Source organism: Anabrus simplex, chromosome 4 (genome assembly GCF_040414725.1).
Source record: "Anabrus simplex isolate iqAnaSimp1 chromosome 4, ASM4041472v1, whole genome shotgun sequence".
Taxonomy (NCBI): Eukaryota; Metazoa; Arthropoda; class Insecta; order Orthoptera; family Tettigoniidae; genus Anabrus; species Anabrus simplex.
Window position 1 is genome coordinate 89,333,491 of NC_090268.1, and position 16,875 is coordinate 89,350,365.

The window sequence follows — 16,875 nt, forward strand, 5'->3', positions numbered from 1 at the left end:
TTCGGTATAGTGGAACATCGTTTTCAGACTCCATATTAATAAAGAGGCAATTTTAGAACACTAGGGTTAATTTGTGGCAGAGCCATTGTTGTCACGAAGTTATCCCTTAAACTTCTCTTTATTTTGACAAATAACTGAAAGCTCAAAGCAACATCAGAATCGTGCATATTTATCAGGAAACGTAAAATTATGATTTCCACTAACTTTGACGTGTGTACCTCATTAACGTTTTCTGTAGCCGACAAGTTTCCCGCTATTCACAAAATCACATGCTCAGTACAATACACAAAAAGGCTCCCTATAGCCAACAATTTAACTTTTAAGACATTATCATTGTACACACAGGTAGCAGAAATATTGAGGTGTGAAAATATATACTCTTCATTGTCAGATGATTGATGCATATCCCACAAAATATGAAATTATTATTTGGCGTGCACCTGTCACAAAATAACCCATGCAGTCACAAAGTAACACCGGTTTACGGTATTTCTTAAAAATGTAACGGCATTTTTTATAAACGTCTGAATTTCGGTAATGGGACCGACGTTGTTCTTCGAATTACGAATTATCCGTATTTTGAATTAAACATTTTTTTTCCTACTGGTTTTACGTCGCACTGACACAAGAGGTCTTATGGTGACGATGGGATAGGAAAGGCCTAGGAGTTGGAAGGAAGCGGCCATGGCCTTAATTAAGGTACAGCCCCAACATTTACCTGGTGTGAAAATGGGAAACCATGGAAAACCAACTTCAGGGCTGCCGACAATGGGATTCGAACCCACTGTCTCCTGAATGCAAGCTCACAGCTGCACGCCTCTAACCGCACGGCCAACTCACCCGGTAAAATTAAATAATTTAAATAACATGAAAATCCATACCTTATGTTTCCGGGAACGAGGGCTTCTTCGAATTAGGCAGGGTTTTGAATTAACAGATTTCGAATTATCGAGGTTCTACTGTATTGTTTTGAAAAGGTCAATTTATTCTTATAATTGCGCTTCAATACGGAATAAAAATTAAATTTGTAGCTTATAATCTATACACTGTTGAGTTTTTTAAATGTGTTTACCGAGCTCGATAACTGCAGTCGCTTAAGTGCGGCCAGTATCCAGTAATCGGGAGATAGTGGGTTCGAGCCCCACTGTCGGCAGCCCTGAAGATGGTTTTCCATGGTTTCCCATTTTCACACCAGGCAAATGCCGGGGCTGTACCTTAATTAAGGCCACGAACACTTCCACTTCCTAGGCCTTTCCTATCCCATCGTCGCCATATGACATCTGTGTCGGTGCGACGTAAAGCAAGTAGCAAAAAAAAAATGTAATGTGTTCAGTCATAGGCTGACAATATAAGTTATTGAAGTTAAGCCGTCTGTTTTTAGTGTTACATGGTCCACTTGTATTACTAGTGTTCTGGCTGTGGAGTCCAGCTCTCGACTCACGACAGCTTTTTAACAAAAATCTTTTAACAAGCCCTTCATATTGTGTCGGATGTTTTTAGTGTATTATATATATTTTACTGAGGATGACCCTTCGTCGGGTCAAAGCATGTCTATTTAAAATTTCTAATTGGATATAATGTTGAGTATTCACTTGAAGGATAATCAACACAATTTTGTACAATTTGTAAGAAGTTCAACTGTCAATACGGGTCTAACATGAGATTTATAGTCTGTAATAGTTCATAGTAGGGATAATTCACTGTAATTTGATGTTCTTTGTGAAGTTGAATTAAATTACAGTGCGTATAATACTTGTGTGTCACTCCTTGTCTTTTTCTTATCTTGCATACAATTGCGCTTCACATGTAATTCATAAGTGCATTCCATTTATTTCAGATGGAGATGGTGATGACAAACCTGAGAAGCCTCGTGTAGAACTGTATATTCCACCTGAACCAACTGAAGATGAAGATGTTATGTTTGCTGGCGGTATAAGTTCTGGGATAAATTTTGACAAATATGATCATATTCGTGTTAAGGTTTGTATCTTATTTTTATAATGTAGTCCCTAGTACTGTGCAACACTAACTAGTGCTTTGGAAACCAAAAGAAATACAGTATGAAAATCTTCTATCTAATAATTTTTGGTAGGACCTTTTATTATTTTCTTTGTAATCCAGTGGATGTAGAATTATTGTGCAAAGCATGTTGATGCATTTACTGTCGTACAGACTTAGTAACGAACTTCAAAATTGATTGAAACCTGGTTAACACATTTCCCTGTAGCATATATCATATTTAGGACATTAGACTTTTCAGTACATGCACTTTTTTAAAAATGCTTGTTATTATCTTCTATAACTTAATCACAATTCTTCGTCTGAGATTTTTACGTGGCTATACCAACTGATACATATTGCTTTGCAACTTCATCTGTATATTCTGGTGTGCACATATGAAATCACCGGGCGAGTCTGCCGTGTGGTTAGGGGCGCTCAGCTGTGAGCTCGAATCCGGGAGATACGGGGTTCGAACCCCACTGTCGGCAGCCCTGAAGATGGTTTTCTGTGGTTTCCTATTTTCACACCAAGCAAATGCTGGGGCTGTACCTTAAGGCCACGGCGGCTTCCTTCCCATTCCTAGGCCTTTCCTGTACCATCGTCACCATAAGACCTATCTGTGTCGGTGCGATGTAAAGCAAATAGCGTATAAAATTAAGGGGGATAGTTTTGATCGTTGGGTATTGCTGTCCATCTTTTCTTTCACCCTTACAGTGTGTATGAAAAAGTACACATTTTTATGGACCATTATGTGCTCTGTTACTGGAATACTAACTGAAGAGGAGACACAGTGTGGAGAGGGAGGTAGACTGAAAAACCTCAACTTGCCCTAATGATTATAAACCTGCCTTTTTTTTTTCCTCTTAAATTTTAACCTCCACATCACAACACATTGTTTTCTTAATTGTTTAGTTTGTTTTTCTTGTCTACATAAAATGTACCAGTCAACTTTCACTATGCTTTAGCAAAAATTGCATATTTGATACTAAAGAGTTTCTGCTTTGCTGTTGAAAAATCTCATTTTAAGTGTAAACAGTTCCATCTTCATAATGAAAATACCAATTCCTGCTTAGACTAGAATGTCTTTGTTTGCAGCATACTATATATCTTTTCACGAGAGTTTAATCCTGATGTAAACATGGTATGTCCACGCTTCTGCCAAAGAGCGAGTTGTGATTCGCTGAGCGTGTAGTACCGACCCCCTCCCCGTCAACGTCTTGTGTTCGGATGTACAGGGCTGTGCATCACATACGATAACAGTGCGAAGATCTGAACTTCTGAATAAACGACTAAACCTGGATTCTGTTCATTTAGTTTTTTGAACATGATCACAACGCACTGTGTATGGTTACTTCTGAGCGGCTTTCCTCTTTTGTGCTTCACTACAAGCGATGGTCCTACCTCTTGCTTCATTTCTCTCACTAAGAATACAGACTCACTGACTGCTGGAGGATGCAACACCTTATCTCCACGCTGTACACATTGGGACTTTCTCACTACCAGAAGACTTCCTGTATTACACCACGCCTTGTGCCTTCATTTCTCTTTATTCAATCACTATTTTATATAAAACAAAACATAGATATACCGGTATATATGACAACCATTTGATTACGTACGCTTCCAAACTGTCTAAATGTAATAAAATAAAATTTATGCCACGTACTACTTACCTTCAAGCTCGCATACAGTCAAGTGAGTGAGACGGTTGCTTCTCCAATCAACTATGTGTATGTCCACATGCAAAGGCAACATGCTCCGCCTATTTGTTTACATCAGGATTAAACTCTTGTGAAAAGACATATACAACCTGTGCTTGTTGAAATGGACGGAGAGTTGTTTTACTTGTTTATACGTACTTAAATGAAGGCAGTCCTCTTTCTTCCGTAGTGAATTGAAATCTACGTTACTAGATCTGCATTATCTGAGTAGTCCGTTTTTACACCATTCATGATTATTCCCAATCTTTTATTGACAATATCTTCATTCTTTGTAACGTCGAATGCCTTTGTCTCCTGATAAAGTTAAGAGGGAAGGATAGCTTCCTTCTTCCTCATAAAACAATTGTTTCAGTTTTGGTTTTGTGTGTGTGCGCGCCTGCGTGCGCTTTCCTTTCTTCAACCAGGACTTTAGGCTGACCTACTCTTCTATGAGTAAATGACCTTTCAATCTCATTTTCCCCTCACTCTGCCTTACCAAGTTCCTTGTTGTGTCCTGTGTGTGTTGTGAAGGAGACTTATCACACGATACACATTCATTATTGCTGCTGCCTTTTTTACTGCTCTGAAAGTCCTTGTATGCACACTAGTTCATTATTTACAATAGAGTAAATTAATGTATTATTTGGGTCCACCTTTTCAATACAAAATGTAAATAGTTTAAATTACATAAATGATTAGGGACTAGTTTCGATCTAGTAATAGGTCGTCAGCCTAAAACAAAATTAAAACACAAATAACGAAATTAAACAATGTAAAGACACGTACGGTCTCGTAAAAGTACATACCATGTGAGATATTGTGCAGCACTATGTTAAAAAATAACTCTCTGAAAGAGATTCATAAGTCCAGTGCATATTAAAAAGATGTTATAGATAGGAATTCTTGAGTTGCTGGAATATGCTGGCTCCATTTAAGATGCAGGTATCCAATTGAAGAACCTCTGAGCCGAAGTTACGTCGTTTATTTATGAATGAAGTCCAGTGCGCCGTATAGCGTTAAAAAGTTGATAAGGATGGAAATTTTTCAGTTGTTGGTCAAGGAATTCAACATTTGCTGGCTTCTTAAATTTGCTGCTGTATATTCAAAGAATTGAGATGAAGTTACGTCGTTTTTTAAGATATTCATAGACGTAAAAAACACATGGATGCTGGAAAGGCTCTTCAGTTTTTTGGAACTTGAAAGAAGGTGATTGTTGCGCGTAGAGGCTTAAGAATCGAGAGATGCGCTACAATGTTAAAAAGAGAGATCCATAAAAAGGTCCCGTGCGCTGTATAAAAGTAATAAGTTGTAAAAGTAATACTTAAGTTCTTGGTCATGGAAATCGAAAAAGGTTGGTTTTCAAGCGATGCTGCTGTTCAGAGATCAATTGAAATTACAGTACCGTAACATTGTCTTCTCAAGATGTTTATAAACTTGAAATAAATGTGGATGTGAAGTAAGATGCTAGAAGAAAGCTCTTCTGTTTCTATAATTTTGAAGGATGATGGATGTTACACGAGGAGGATTAACATATATGAAGTTATATAAAGGTGGATAGAAATTCGCTGTTCAATGCGGACCATACATTAGACTCTGAATAAATGACAGCAAGGAAAGGAAGGTGGAAGAAAATATTTAAATAAAATATGTCATAAGGGAATTTGCACATGTTGTAACAAGCTGAAGACAGAAGTGGGGGTAGGTGAGATTCGAAGGAAATCTTGAGGAGGTGAAGGGAGAAAAAGAACGGAAGGAAAAGAACATAGGGAGGGGGAGAGAATATTAAGGTGGGGCTGAGGGATGTGGAAATATTTATGGTGTAGATTGTAGCAACTTATTCGCCGACTTTGCATACGTATTTTAAGATAGGACAACTAATAACAAATATTTGCGAATAAAATTTTAGGCCTTCCCCTAAACTACCATTTCTTTCAGAGTGAATAAGATTATTTATAGTTTATATTGTAGCGACTTATTTTAAAAATTTACATACCAGTTTTCACTAAGATAGGACTACTAATAAAATAAATATTTGAGAATTAAATTTTAGGCCTTCCCCTAAACTACAAATTCTCTTAGCGTGAAAAAGATTATTTATGGCCTAGATTGTAGCGACTTATTCCCAGGCTTTACATACCGATTTTCATTAAATTCTCTTCAGCCATTTTCTCGTGATGCGTGTACATACATACAGATAGACAGAAATTACGGAAAATTAAAAAATGCATTTCCTTGTTACTATGGACATGACTGATACAGAAATGCCATCCTCTTTAAATTTTGAGTAATGTACAGACAAAACTCTTATTTTATATATATAGATTTACAAACACTAAACATGATATGGTAATTCTTAAAATTATGAATAAAGGACCCCTCCGTAACATAACAGAGAATTGCTTTATAAATCTAGACCAATATTTTAATCCAAACTTCAATCTTAATGACATTTCTGAAAAATCGAACATTCTTTTTGACCTGCTCATTCAGCTTTTCAGACAATCAAAATCTAATTTTATTCAGACAATCAAAATCTAATTTTAAAGGTCCGATTTTTCATTCTATTTATAGTACTTTTCTTATCTTCCATATTCCCACATCCCTCTTTTCCTCCCTTCACCTCAAGATTTCCTTTGAACCTCACCTGCCCCCATTTCTTTCTTCAGCTTATTACAACACGTGCAAATTCCCTTATGACATATTTTATTTAAATATTTCCTTCCACCTGTCCAATTTTCTTTCTTTCTTTCTTTCTTTCTTTCTTTCTTTCTTTCTTTCTTTCTTTCTTCCTTTCCTTGCTGTCATTTATTCAGAGTGTAATGTATGGTCCGCATTGAACTGCGAATTTCTATCCACCTTTATTTAACTCCATATATGTTAATCCTCCTCGCGTAACATCCTTCATCCTTCAAGATTCTCAGAAGAGCTTTCTTCTAGCATCTTACTTCACATCAACATTTATTTCAAGTTTATAAACACCTTGAGAAGGCATTGTTACGGTACTGTAATTTCAATTGATCTCTGAACAGCAGCATCGCTTGAAAACCAACCTTTTCCTATATCCATGACCAACAACTTAAGTATTACTTTTACAACTTGTTACTTTTATACAGTGCACGGGACCTTTTTATGGATCTCTCTTTTTTAACAATGTAGCGCATCTCTCGATTCTTAAGCCTCCACGCGGAACAATCGCCTTCTTTCAAGTTCCAAAAAACTGAAGAGCCTTTCCAGCATCCATGTGTTTTTTTACGTCTATGAATATCTTAAAAAAACAACGTAACTTCATCTCAGTTGTCCTTTGAATATACAGCAGCAAATTTAAGAAGCCAGCATATGTTGAATTCCTTGACCAACAACTGAAAAATTTCCATCCCTATCAACTTTTTAATATGCACTGGACTTATTATGAATCTCTTTCAGAGAGTTATTTTTTAACATAGTGCTGCACAATATCTCGCATGGTATGTACTTTTACGAGACTGTAGGTGTCTTTACCTTGTTTATTTTCGTTATTTGTGTTTTAATTTTGTTTTAGGCTGACGATGCCCTATTACTAGGTCGAAACTAGTCCCTAATAATTTATGTAATTTAAACTACAGTAAAACCTTGTTAATTCGAAGTCGTTGGGACTCAAAAATCGGACTTCAAATTACGTGATTTCGAATTAACCGCCAATTCGCAATTCAGAAGTACCAACCATGGAAAACTATTTCCGAAATGTATCCAACAAGGTGCGTTTACAATGTTCAAATAATGCATTTCGATAAATCACTGACAAACATAACCTCGTGCATCGAAAGAAAAAAAATAGCACAATTCAAAGACGATAAATGATGCCGGTTCCCCTGTGCAAATGCATTTTTTTCTGTACTGTTTGCATTTTCAGATGCTTTGTACTGGTGTGGAAAGTGCCCGACGCCATTTAAACATTATGCTTATCGAACTTTCCTATGCCGAGGAGATAAAGTATCTCGCTTGCATGTGCATTGCAACGCACTACTATGACCCCCATCCTTCACCATTGTACGATTTCCAGGCTGGCAATTTTTCCTTTAAAACCATAAGACCGTTTGGGCTCGCATTAAAATATAGCAATGCAATTTCGCTGGTAATGACAGTATTGTTCGGTGCCTCCGAATCTATTATAAGCCACTTTCTTTTTTCTCTCTCAACTGTTGGCATCGCCATTGTTCGCGGATTCTGTTTTTCCGCGTGATATTACGGCGTTCCTTAAAAGGTTGAATACAAAATAATTCCGTTTCATTCAACTTAGCAATCATGAAGCGCACTGTAGACCCACCAAAGTAAGTGTAAGTGCGGAAAGCTACCCCTCCACGTTGCGGGACGCGCGTTCTATTATGACGCGGAGCGGATAAATTTTGAGTTGAAATTACTCTGTAACATGTTATTGTTTTAAAATGTAAAGGCAGTTTCGAATTAAGTCTGAATTTTGGTAATGGGGCCGACATTGTACTTCGAATTACGAATTATCCGTATTTCGAATTAAACAATTGAAATAAGATGCAAAACTGTATCTCTCGTTTCTGGGAACGAGAGCTTCTTCGAATTAGGTGGGATTTTGAATTAACCGATTACGAATTGAGGTTCTACTGTATTTACATTTTGTATTGAAAAGGTGGACCCAATTAGTACATTTACTGTATTGTAATCACAGTTCAATACGGATCTATCATCATGAAACTTATTTCATTTAATTAGTTTAATATTTACCAGTTTCTGCCCACTAACCTCTTTTACCTTCAGTATTTTCTGTTTGTTGAGAGCTGCCAGTATGGTCTTGTGCAGTAGTAGTCTTTCTACTGGAAATGACTCTGTACACTTCAGTTAATTTTATTCTGTTATACTGTGTCTTTTACATCGTAGTTCAGGTACCTATCCTAATTTCTTAATCATTTTAGGAAATGTTATTGTAGCATGGATATACCACATCAGAAGTAAATGCAATGTTAGCTGCTACGAAATTCACCCTCTTAAATTTTAATATTAAAGAGGTGATAATAAAACACAAATTTTATTCAAATGGGGTAACTGCAATGACTCTACCGAATGGTTTCACTGTTAACATAGATGCTTTCACGGCCCATGCTTGTAGACATGATTTAGGATTTTTGGCTTATGCCCTGTCAAGGAAATAGGTCAAAATGCTTTACATTTCACAGAGAACTTCGCTCTGCGTCTTCAGAAGAAAATCTTGACTGTTCACAAGGAAGACTTATCAATAATGTTGGTTTGATTTAAAGAATGCTTTACCGTTAGTGTTAGTAAGTTGTACGCTCATTCATCACTAAATAGCTCACTGTATGCTGGCACAGTGGTAGCATTTCAAGCGGGAGCTGGCAACACTATCTAAGCTCCAGTGAAGATGTTCCTCTTACATAGTGTGGGTGAGAAATAACAGAAAGTCATCAGTCAGGGACAAATACGATAAAAGAAATTAATAGAAAATAATAAAATGATGTTCAATGAAAGACGCCCAGGATAGACTAAAATAGAGCTGAAGAATGAGAGGAAGTTTGTGTTGGAAAAAACAAAACAGGATGATGTTAATGTGAGACCGAGGGGGGGGGGGGGGGGGGGGCATAACTGGTGTACACAGGCTAATACATAGCCTTGAAACCATCTGGTGATGAGGAACGTATGAATTTGGAAAATACTGAAACTAAATACCAATAGTAAAGGAACACGGAAGAGAACTATTTACGTAAATCCTTCATGGCTGACAACCAAATACAGTAGAACCTCGATGCATCATTCGCGGAACTGTAGTTTTCTTGTATCCATTGTTCAATTTATTCAGTCCCAAAAATGTTCCATATAAACCAATGTTAAATTTCCCCGCATCTATCATTCCTCGAACTATTGTTTTATTGCATCAATCGTCAAAAAATATTGGTCCTTGGCCACAATTTTCCCGCATGGATCAATCTAATGTAAGAAAAATATACGCAAGAGTTTTTTTTTTTGAATTTAAAGAGACAGCTGATTACTCTTGACATATAGTAGCAGCAACCTGTTACGCGAGAATGTATGAGCGATTAAGAGCTGTTAGTCTTGAGCAAGGATCTCTTATGCTGGAGCGCTTTGCGCAGGTTATTCACGCACAACCCCACTACGAGCCCCCTGGCGCCAGCGCTTCTCCTCGACCCACTAACTGGTCCCTAGAAGTATTCTTATTTACAAGAATTAAAACGGAGATGCTGTAAAATTCAAATTTGTCAACATATTCTGTGTTGCTATTGGCTAGCTAGGGCTGCAGGCTTTGTTAAAAGTGAGAAAATCACACTGTTTAAAATAGTCACGGCGTGCACCGGGTACATTTTAGTCACAGGGTTATTAATCGTGTCGTACCTTGTGATGTGTATGGGATGCTAGAGGCCTGTTGACCAATCTGTTGTCCCTTGCCCAGTTGTCTTGTTACAAACTGGACCTAACCAAGCCAGACCAATTAATCTTTTCACTAGCCTGGTCTTAAAACTAATTCCTAAGTTGGCAGCATCGCTTAGCCCGCTGTGACATCGTCCGAGCCCCGCCATGTGGGATCTCTAACGTATCGTTCGCGAAGGGTCTACAGAATCTTTACCAAACTACACGTTATTGCCATAATATCCATGTATATCATTCCTTTGCAATAAGAGAACTGACCTTGAAGGTTTTCCAATTACAGTAGAACGCTTATTTAACGTTTTTACAGGGACCTGATTTTTTTTAACCTTAAGTGGGGGTTTGCCTTAAATCTAGCTTTCAGAAGAAAGCACACATTTTCCAGCGATCTTTGCCTGTATTAACATAAATTGTGCCATCATACATTATTTACACGGTGACAGCAATAAAACAGGGGGATAACTACCCTACACACTGTACTGTAATTATGATATATGCTTCATTTTGACAGATTTTTGTCGTTTAATCTAGAACCGCTTCGGTTTAAGGTGGTTCTTATAACGTTATGATTTTCCATAAAAGTTGGGAAAGATACCAAACTCGCACAAAAACCCATTAATATCGGTATGAAACAGCAATCGGTTTGTTTAAACATTTTTTGCGAATGTTTTTCAAGCAGGGAGTTATTTATTAACATATATTTTCTAATTCCAATAGTCTGAACACGAATATTCATTTTCATTCTTTTAAGTGTAATAGCATTTCTCCAGAGGCTTAAGGACAAACGTTTCCATTTTCTTACTTCAAATGGCGTCACCTAACCCTTGTTTACCGCGCACATATTATGAAAACATTTCACGCTCCTTGTAGAATAATAACCTTTTCACTATAAACTTACACAAGAACAGCCTTTCTGGAATTTAACAAGGCACGAAAATATATAACCTAACCTCTGAAATTCTGCACACCACTGTATCTTGAGAAGTATCACATTCTTATTTAAGTACATAGTATTAAAATTAAACAATCATTTACTTCAGCCTTTAATCCTGAGGAGTTAGCTACGGGCATTGCACTTATTGCAGAAACATATTATCCCGATGTTTGTTTACACGAGTCAGGGACTCCTGAGTTTTGCAAAGAGAATGAGTGGAATTGTGAGGAGATCTCAGGCTCACTCAAGATAGACTCGCTCACGCGTAGCGAGGAATCGATACAGAAGATGATCGATCGCATTCAGTATTTACACTGGAGTAATCTGTATTTAGTAGAGTGTATGAATATTGATAACGGATACAAACTAACGCGCCCGAATTTGCCCGTAATAACCGATGAATCAGTAAATGGGTTCTCACTGTAACCGAAGGATATTGCACAGATTAATTTAGGAATTTTTCAAAGGTTATAATAACATTGTCATTAAAACGGGGTTTCTCTTCTGCTACAGCGGCCGCGGTCAGATGTGCGTCTGAGTCCAACATCTCACGTTAACCTAAGTGCCCGAGCTCTAATTTCGTCTTCTGACTTGAATCATCCTTAGCAAGCTTATAACGTCTGTCATAGGTTCTTGATGTCCCATAACTAAAATGAATAGAAATAAATATTTGAGAATTTTAACATTTCCTTAACACTAAACGCAGGTTTTGCCATATTGTGAATTACGTTAAATCTAATATAAAATAGCATTGCTCTTACGGAATAATTTTCGGGACTTGGAATTTCTTCCGTTCAATGCAGGTTTACGTTAAATTGAGGTCACGCAAAAACGGTGTTATACTGTACTACAAGATGTAAGGAAAAGTAAAACGAAACTGCGTAAAAGTCTTGCTTTTTATTTTCATTATGTATATAATGATTGCAATAGTTCGATACCGTTATGTGTAGTATAAGCATGTCTGGCTCCATGGCTAAATGGTTAGCACGTGTTAGCCTTCAGTTCAAGAGGTCACAATCGGGCTGGGGATTTTAGCTATCGTTGGTTAATTCCGAAGGTTCGGGAGGGGGTGTGTGTGTGTGTGTGTGTGTGTGTGTGTGTGTGTGTGTGTGTGTGTGTGTGTGTGTGTGTGTGTGTGAGAGAGAGAGAGAGAGAGAGAGATTACTGACTTATGCATTACGATTCATCTTAGGTAGAACCCTATTTTCGTAAGCGCATCGATCGCCTATCACGCGGCAACTCTAAAGATCTGCACCCGGCTTCGGAAGCCACACGCCATTATTATTATTATTATTATTATATTTACATGATGAAAAATGCCCAAATACAGTAACCATATTTTATTTTGCTTTCCCCCCTATTTTATGTCACCCGCATTTGTCGTTTTTCCCCATCCATTGAAATTTTCCTCCTCCCCCTTGAAAAACTATGCATTGAGGTTTTACTGTATTACTAAATGATACAATAATGTTCCTAGATCAACTATTTGGAAAAGTCTTAAAAAACTTGCTGTAACGTACCTTATTAGGAAGATCCAAATGCTATATACTAAATGCAAAAGCTGTGTCAATATTGGAGATGGTCACTCTAAATGGTTCAATACAACCAAAGGAGTACAACAGGGAAGTACCTTATCACCTCTTCTATTCATAGGAGTTATGGATACCATTTTAAAGGATGTGAAAGGAAAAGGTCATAAAGATCTTCAGGCTCTGGTGTTTGCAGGCGAGGCCAGCACGCCGGTACATCACTAGTGTTTCACGATAACTTTATTTTGATATTCTGGTCCCAGGTCATCTCTGTTTTGATGAAGTAACTGGACTTCCCGATCAGCTTCTGCTGGACATGTGGCAATATGGGATGAGACAGGAGGGAGTGCAAAATAATCTGAATGCATGGTGTAAAAAGTTTGATGATTATGGAATGAAATTGAACCCATCAAAAAATAGTAGCATTGAAAATCAGCAGGCATAATACAGAATGCAACATAGAAATATAGGACGGCCAATTTGAAACACCAATTCGGATATTTAGGAAGCGTAATGGCTAGTAATAGTAGAGTTGGGATAGAAATAACAGAGAAACCAAAGGCTCTAAATTTTACAGTATCGTTAGACATCTACTATGGGATGAGAAGGTCCCACAAAGAACAAAAATGACCTTGTACAAGTCATATTTCATTCCCATCCTTACATACCTGCATTTTTTGTCAACTTCTGCAATACCTTTGGGCTAAATAGAGATTTTATCTATAACATCGCCATTACCACACTCAAGAAGTCCATCATGATCTTCAAGAACCATGCTTGCGGACCTCAAATAAATGTTTGACATGCCTCACTCGACTGCCTACATTTAACATCATACGAACACATTATCTATTGTATCCACATCCATTATTGTTGTGAAGGTACTCTTTGTCTTTGGGCAACCTGCAGCTGTTGCAGGAAGATTGTATAATAATAATAAAAACCTGCACATTAACATCAAAGGGTTGTAGTAGGATTCGAGCCTGTGAAATGAAATTTCTTAGAACTGCCCTCCAAAAGACACGATCATGTGAAAAATGATGTGATCCAATCTAACTTGGGTCTAAATGAATCTGGAGGAAAGACTACACTTAAATGGTTTGGGCATGTTAAACTAATGAATGGCACAATGTTACCATGTGCTTATTTGGAAAAGAGATGACCAGCTGGAAGAACAAGATGGATGGACCAACTGAGGGAAGACGTGGAGAGAAGGGGATGGAATTGGGAATCTGTCATGGACAACAAAATCTTTTTGAATAGGGAACTTTGGAAGACAACTCATTTTCAAACATCCTACCCAGCTTGCTGGAAGGGCAAACTGCAGTGATCACAGAATCATCTACCCGAAGAAAATCTTCAGTCTGACTGCAACATTCTCCATACATCAGGTAGCAGGTCTTCTTCTGCTCCTTCGTCTTCTTCCTCTTCTGGCAGCTGATATTTAGCATGATTCTTAAAAAATCCTGCTTTCAAGAAACAATTTGAGATGGTAGTCTGCTTCACGGCTTTCCAAGACTTGGCAATGAAGTGAAGTGCATCCAGGATTGAAACTTTAAATGATAATGGATCCTTTCCAGCATCCATAAGGAATAAAATTTGCTGCACCAGGTTCTTCCTATAAAGTGACTTAAAGGAGTGAATAACCCCTAAATCCATAGGTTGTAGCTTGCTTATGCAGTTAGCAGGAAGAAATTCTAACTGCACATTCCTCAAATTAACATCCACGGGATGTGCAGGACAACGGTCGATGAAAAGAAGGATCTTCCTATTTTGCGCACCCATTTTTTAATCCAGAGCAATTAACTGCTGTCGGAAAAGATCTGAGGTCATCCAAGCTTTATGGTTGGTATCGTAGGCAGTAGGTAATGATCGCACATTCTTAAAGCAACTAGGCTTTTTAGATTTCCCTATCACATAGGGGTGGAGCTACGCAGAGCCATCAGCATTGGCTTCCAACATCACTGTGAACCTTATCTTGCTGTGTTTCCCACCATGGCATTTATCTCCTTTGAATGCCAAAATCTTGCTGGGCAACACACTGAAAAACTGTCCAGTTTCATCTAGGTTAAAAATGTTCCTGGGTTCGCAATCCTTAGTCAGCTCCTGCAATCTTCTATCGGTCCATTCTTCCACAGTTTCATCACTAACTGCATTAGATTCCCCACAAATAGTTACATAGGTTAGGTTATACCTTTTCCTAAATCAGTCAATCCAGTCATTGAACGCGCTGAAATTTTCAGTGCGAAGAATGTTTGCCACTTTAAGCGCCTTTTCCCTTAAGAGTACACCATCAATTGGAATGCCTGCAGCTCTTGAAGTTTCAAACCAACCTTTTACAAATTTTTCCATTTTCTCATTTACAGTATGACGCATACTTCCTTTTCTTGGAGTTTGATCCGCATTCTGAAGCACTTGATGTAACGCTTCCCCTGTTTTTCACAATTGTACTCAGCGTGGATACAGGAAGCTGCAGTTCGCGTGCCAATGAAACACTCGTTCCGCGGTACGAATCATCCTTTTCTAATATTTGAACTTTCTCATCCATAGTGAAAGTTTTCTTTCCTTCTTTTTTTCCATTATTAGCAGGAAAACAATAGAGCGATAACAAAAGAGGATTAACAAATACACACAACAGGAAAGGAAGATCGCGGCAATTCACTATGACCACTCGACTCGTATAACAAGAAGAAAAAAACGTAACGAAAAACAAAAATACAGTAAATGTGACGAATCAGCGACTATAACTTTAACAACTCCAACAACAATCGCAAATATAAAACAGTAACCGTGAAATAACAAACTCAGGCAAGATAAACACTGAATCACTTGATAACATCTCCTTCTTGTGGCTTATACTGTACTTAGCAATAGAGCAAACATCTGACATCTCCTTCTCCTCCTCCTTTGCGGTTTTGTTAATTCAACTCGTCGGATGTCTTCTTCTTGAAAGATTAATTAGTACTTTATTGTTGTCGGATTTGAAAATAAGGTTTAGGACGTAGTGGAAAACACCTGATATCAAAGAATGCACTGCATAGGTTACGTGGAAGTTCAATATTGAGATTCCCAAGAATTATTATAGACCATGGTTGTTTGATTTGGTCGTCATGCCATGGTTACTCAAAGCGTTTTAGGTTAGTTGCGACGCCACTTCACCTCGAATTTTTTCCTCTTGAATGGCCTGTCGTTGATAAATGGCGGGAAGCGTAAAATTTTGCAAACATATATTTGAGGATGTTAATACATTGTGAGCCTAGGAAATCTCTGGGGACCAACAAATTTTTTTGTAAAAGATGGGAAAACATAAAAGCCAGGAACGTAAATGCGGGGTAATACTGTAGATATAGTTTGTTGGGGTTTAGATGCCTGTAACACCTTACTTTAGCCATTTAAAAATGGTGTATCATGTGCCACGCCCATGTCAAATGTCTCCACAGATAATCAGCCATTTTATAAACTCTGTCCGCAGGGTATTGACTCGTGGTGTGATTGCCAAAAAGCACTGGTATCTGGTAAGCCATGTGCTCATAAACATGCACTTCCTGAGGCAGTAATGCTTGGCATTAAACCAATTTATAGGGATCTGATGTAAGCAAATGCTTTCATGGCGACACTCAGAATCTCAATGAGAGTTTTAATACACTGTATTTGGGAGAGGACACCAAAAATTGTTCTTGTAAGACTAGATACTCTCAGGATAGGTGTTTTAGATGGTTTTAGATGCAGTGTTCTGCTTCAGTGGTGGTGCAAAAGCTAGGATCAATGTCTTGAAGAACTTGGGAATAAAATGTGGACCCAACATGGAAAATTCTCTCTTTACTATTGACAAGATGCGTGTACGGAGAACAGAGGAGTTCACTGAACTGATGACCAAGAGGATAAGGAGCAGAAAACTAACCTGAAGATAAGGGAAGAAGCAGAATCACAAATGACTCCCTAGATATTTTAGAAAACTAGTATATTATCAAGAAAAGACATCATTTACATTACAGGCTATCATTCTAAAAAACAAATATATTATTAGTACTATAAGTGAGGACGCAATAGTTATCTTCTTGAGGAAACTTTCCATGACAATTGTTGAACAAGTTTAAACAGGTCTAGTGTAAGAGAGAATGGGAATAAACAAAAGAAAATTACATAGAAGTCAGCTGACAAGAGTATATTACCAACTTGAAGCAAATAATTCTCCCGCCATACAATTGTCAAAAGGAAAGTAAATATTCTGTGAGGTGTATGATATATCATACCAAGGGCATTAATGGGTTGGAGCTAAGATTGAGTTATCAGCTCCCGCTTGGAA

The 16,875-nt window shown here is 37.7% G+C and overlaps 1 protein-coding gene across 2 annotated transcripts in view; it reads left to right on the top strand.

Moving 5' to 3' along the window:
* Window positions 1–16,875, top strand: part of vas (ATP-dependent RNA helicase vasa) — a 120,591-nt gene that overhangs the window by 53,469 nt on the left and 50,247 nt on the right. For both annotated transcript variants that reach the window (XM_067145137.2, XM_067145138.2), the window contains exon 4: window positions 1,838–1,980. In XM_067145137.2, the coding sequence (XP_067001238.1) occupies window positions 1,838–1,980 (143 nt within the window). The remainder of the gene's footprint in view (window positions 1–1,837; window positions 1,981–16,875) is intronic.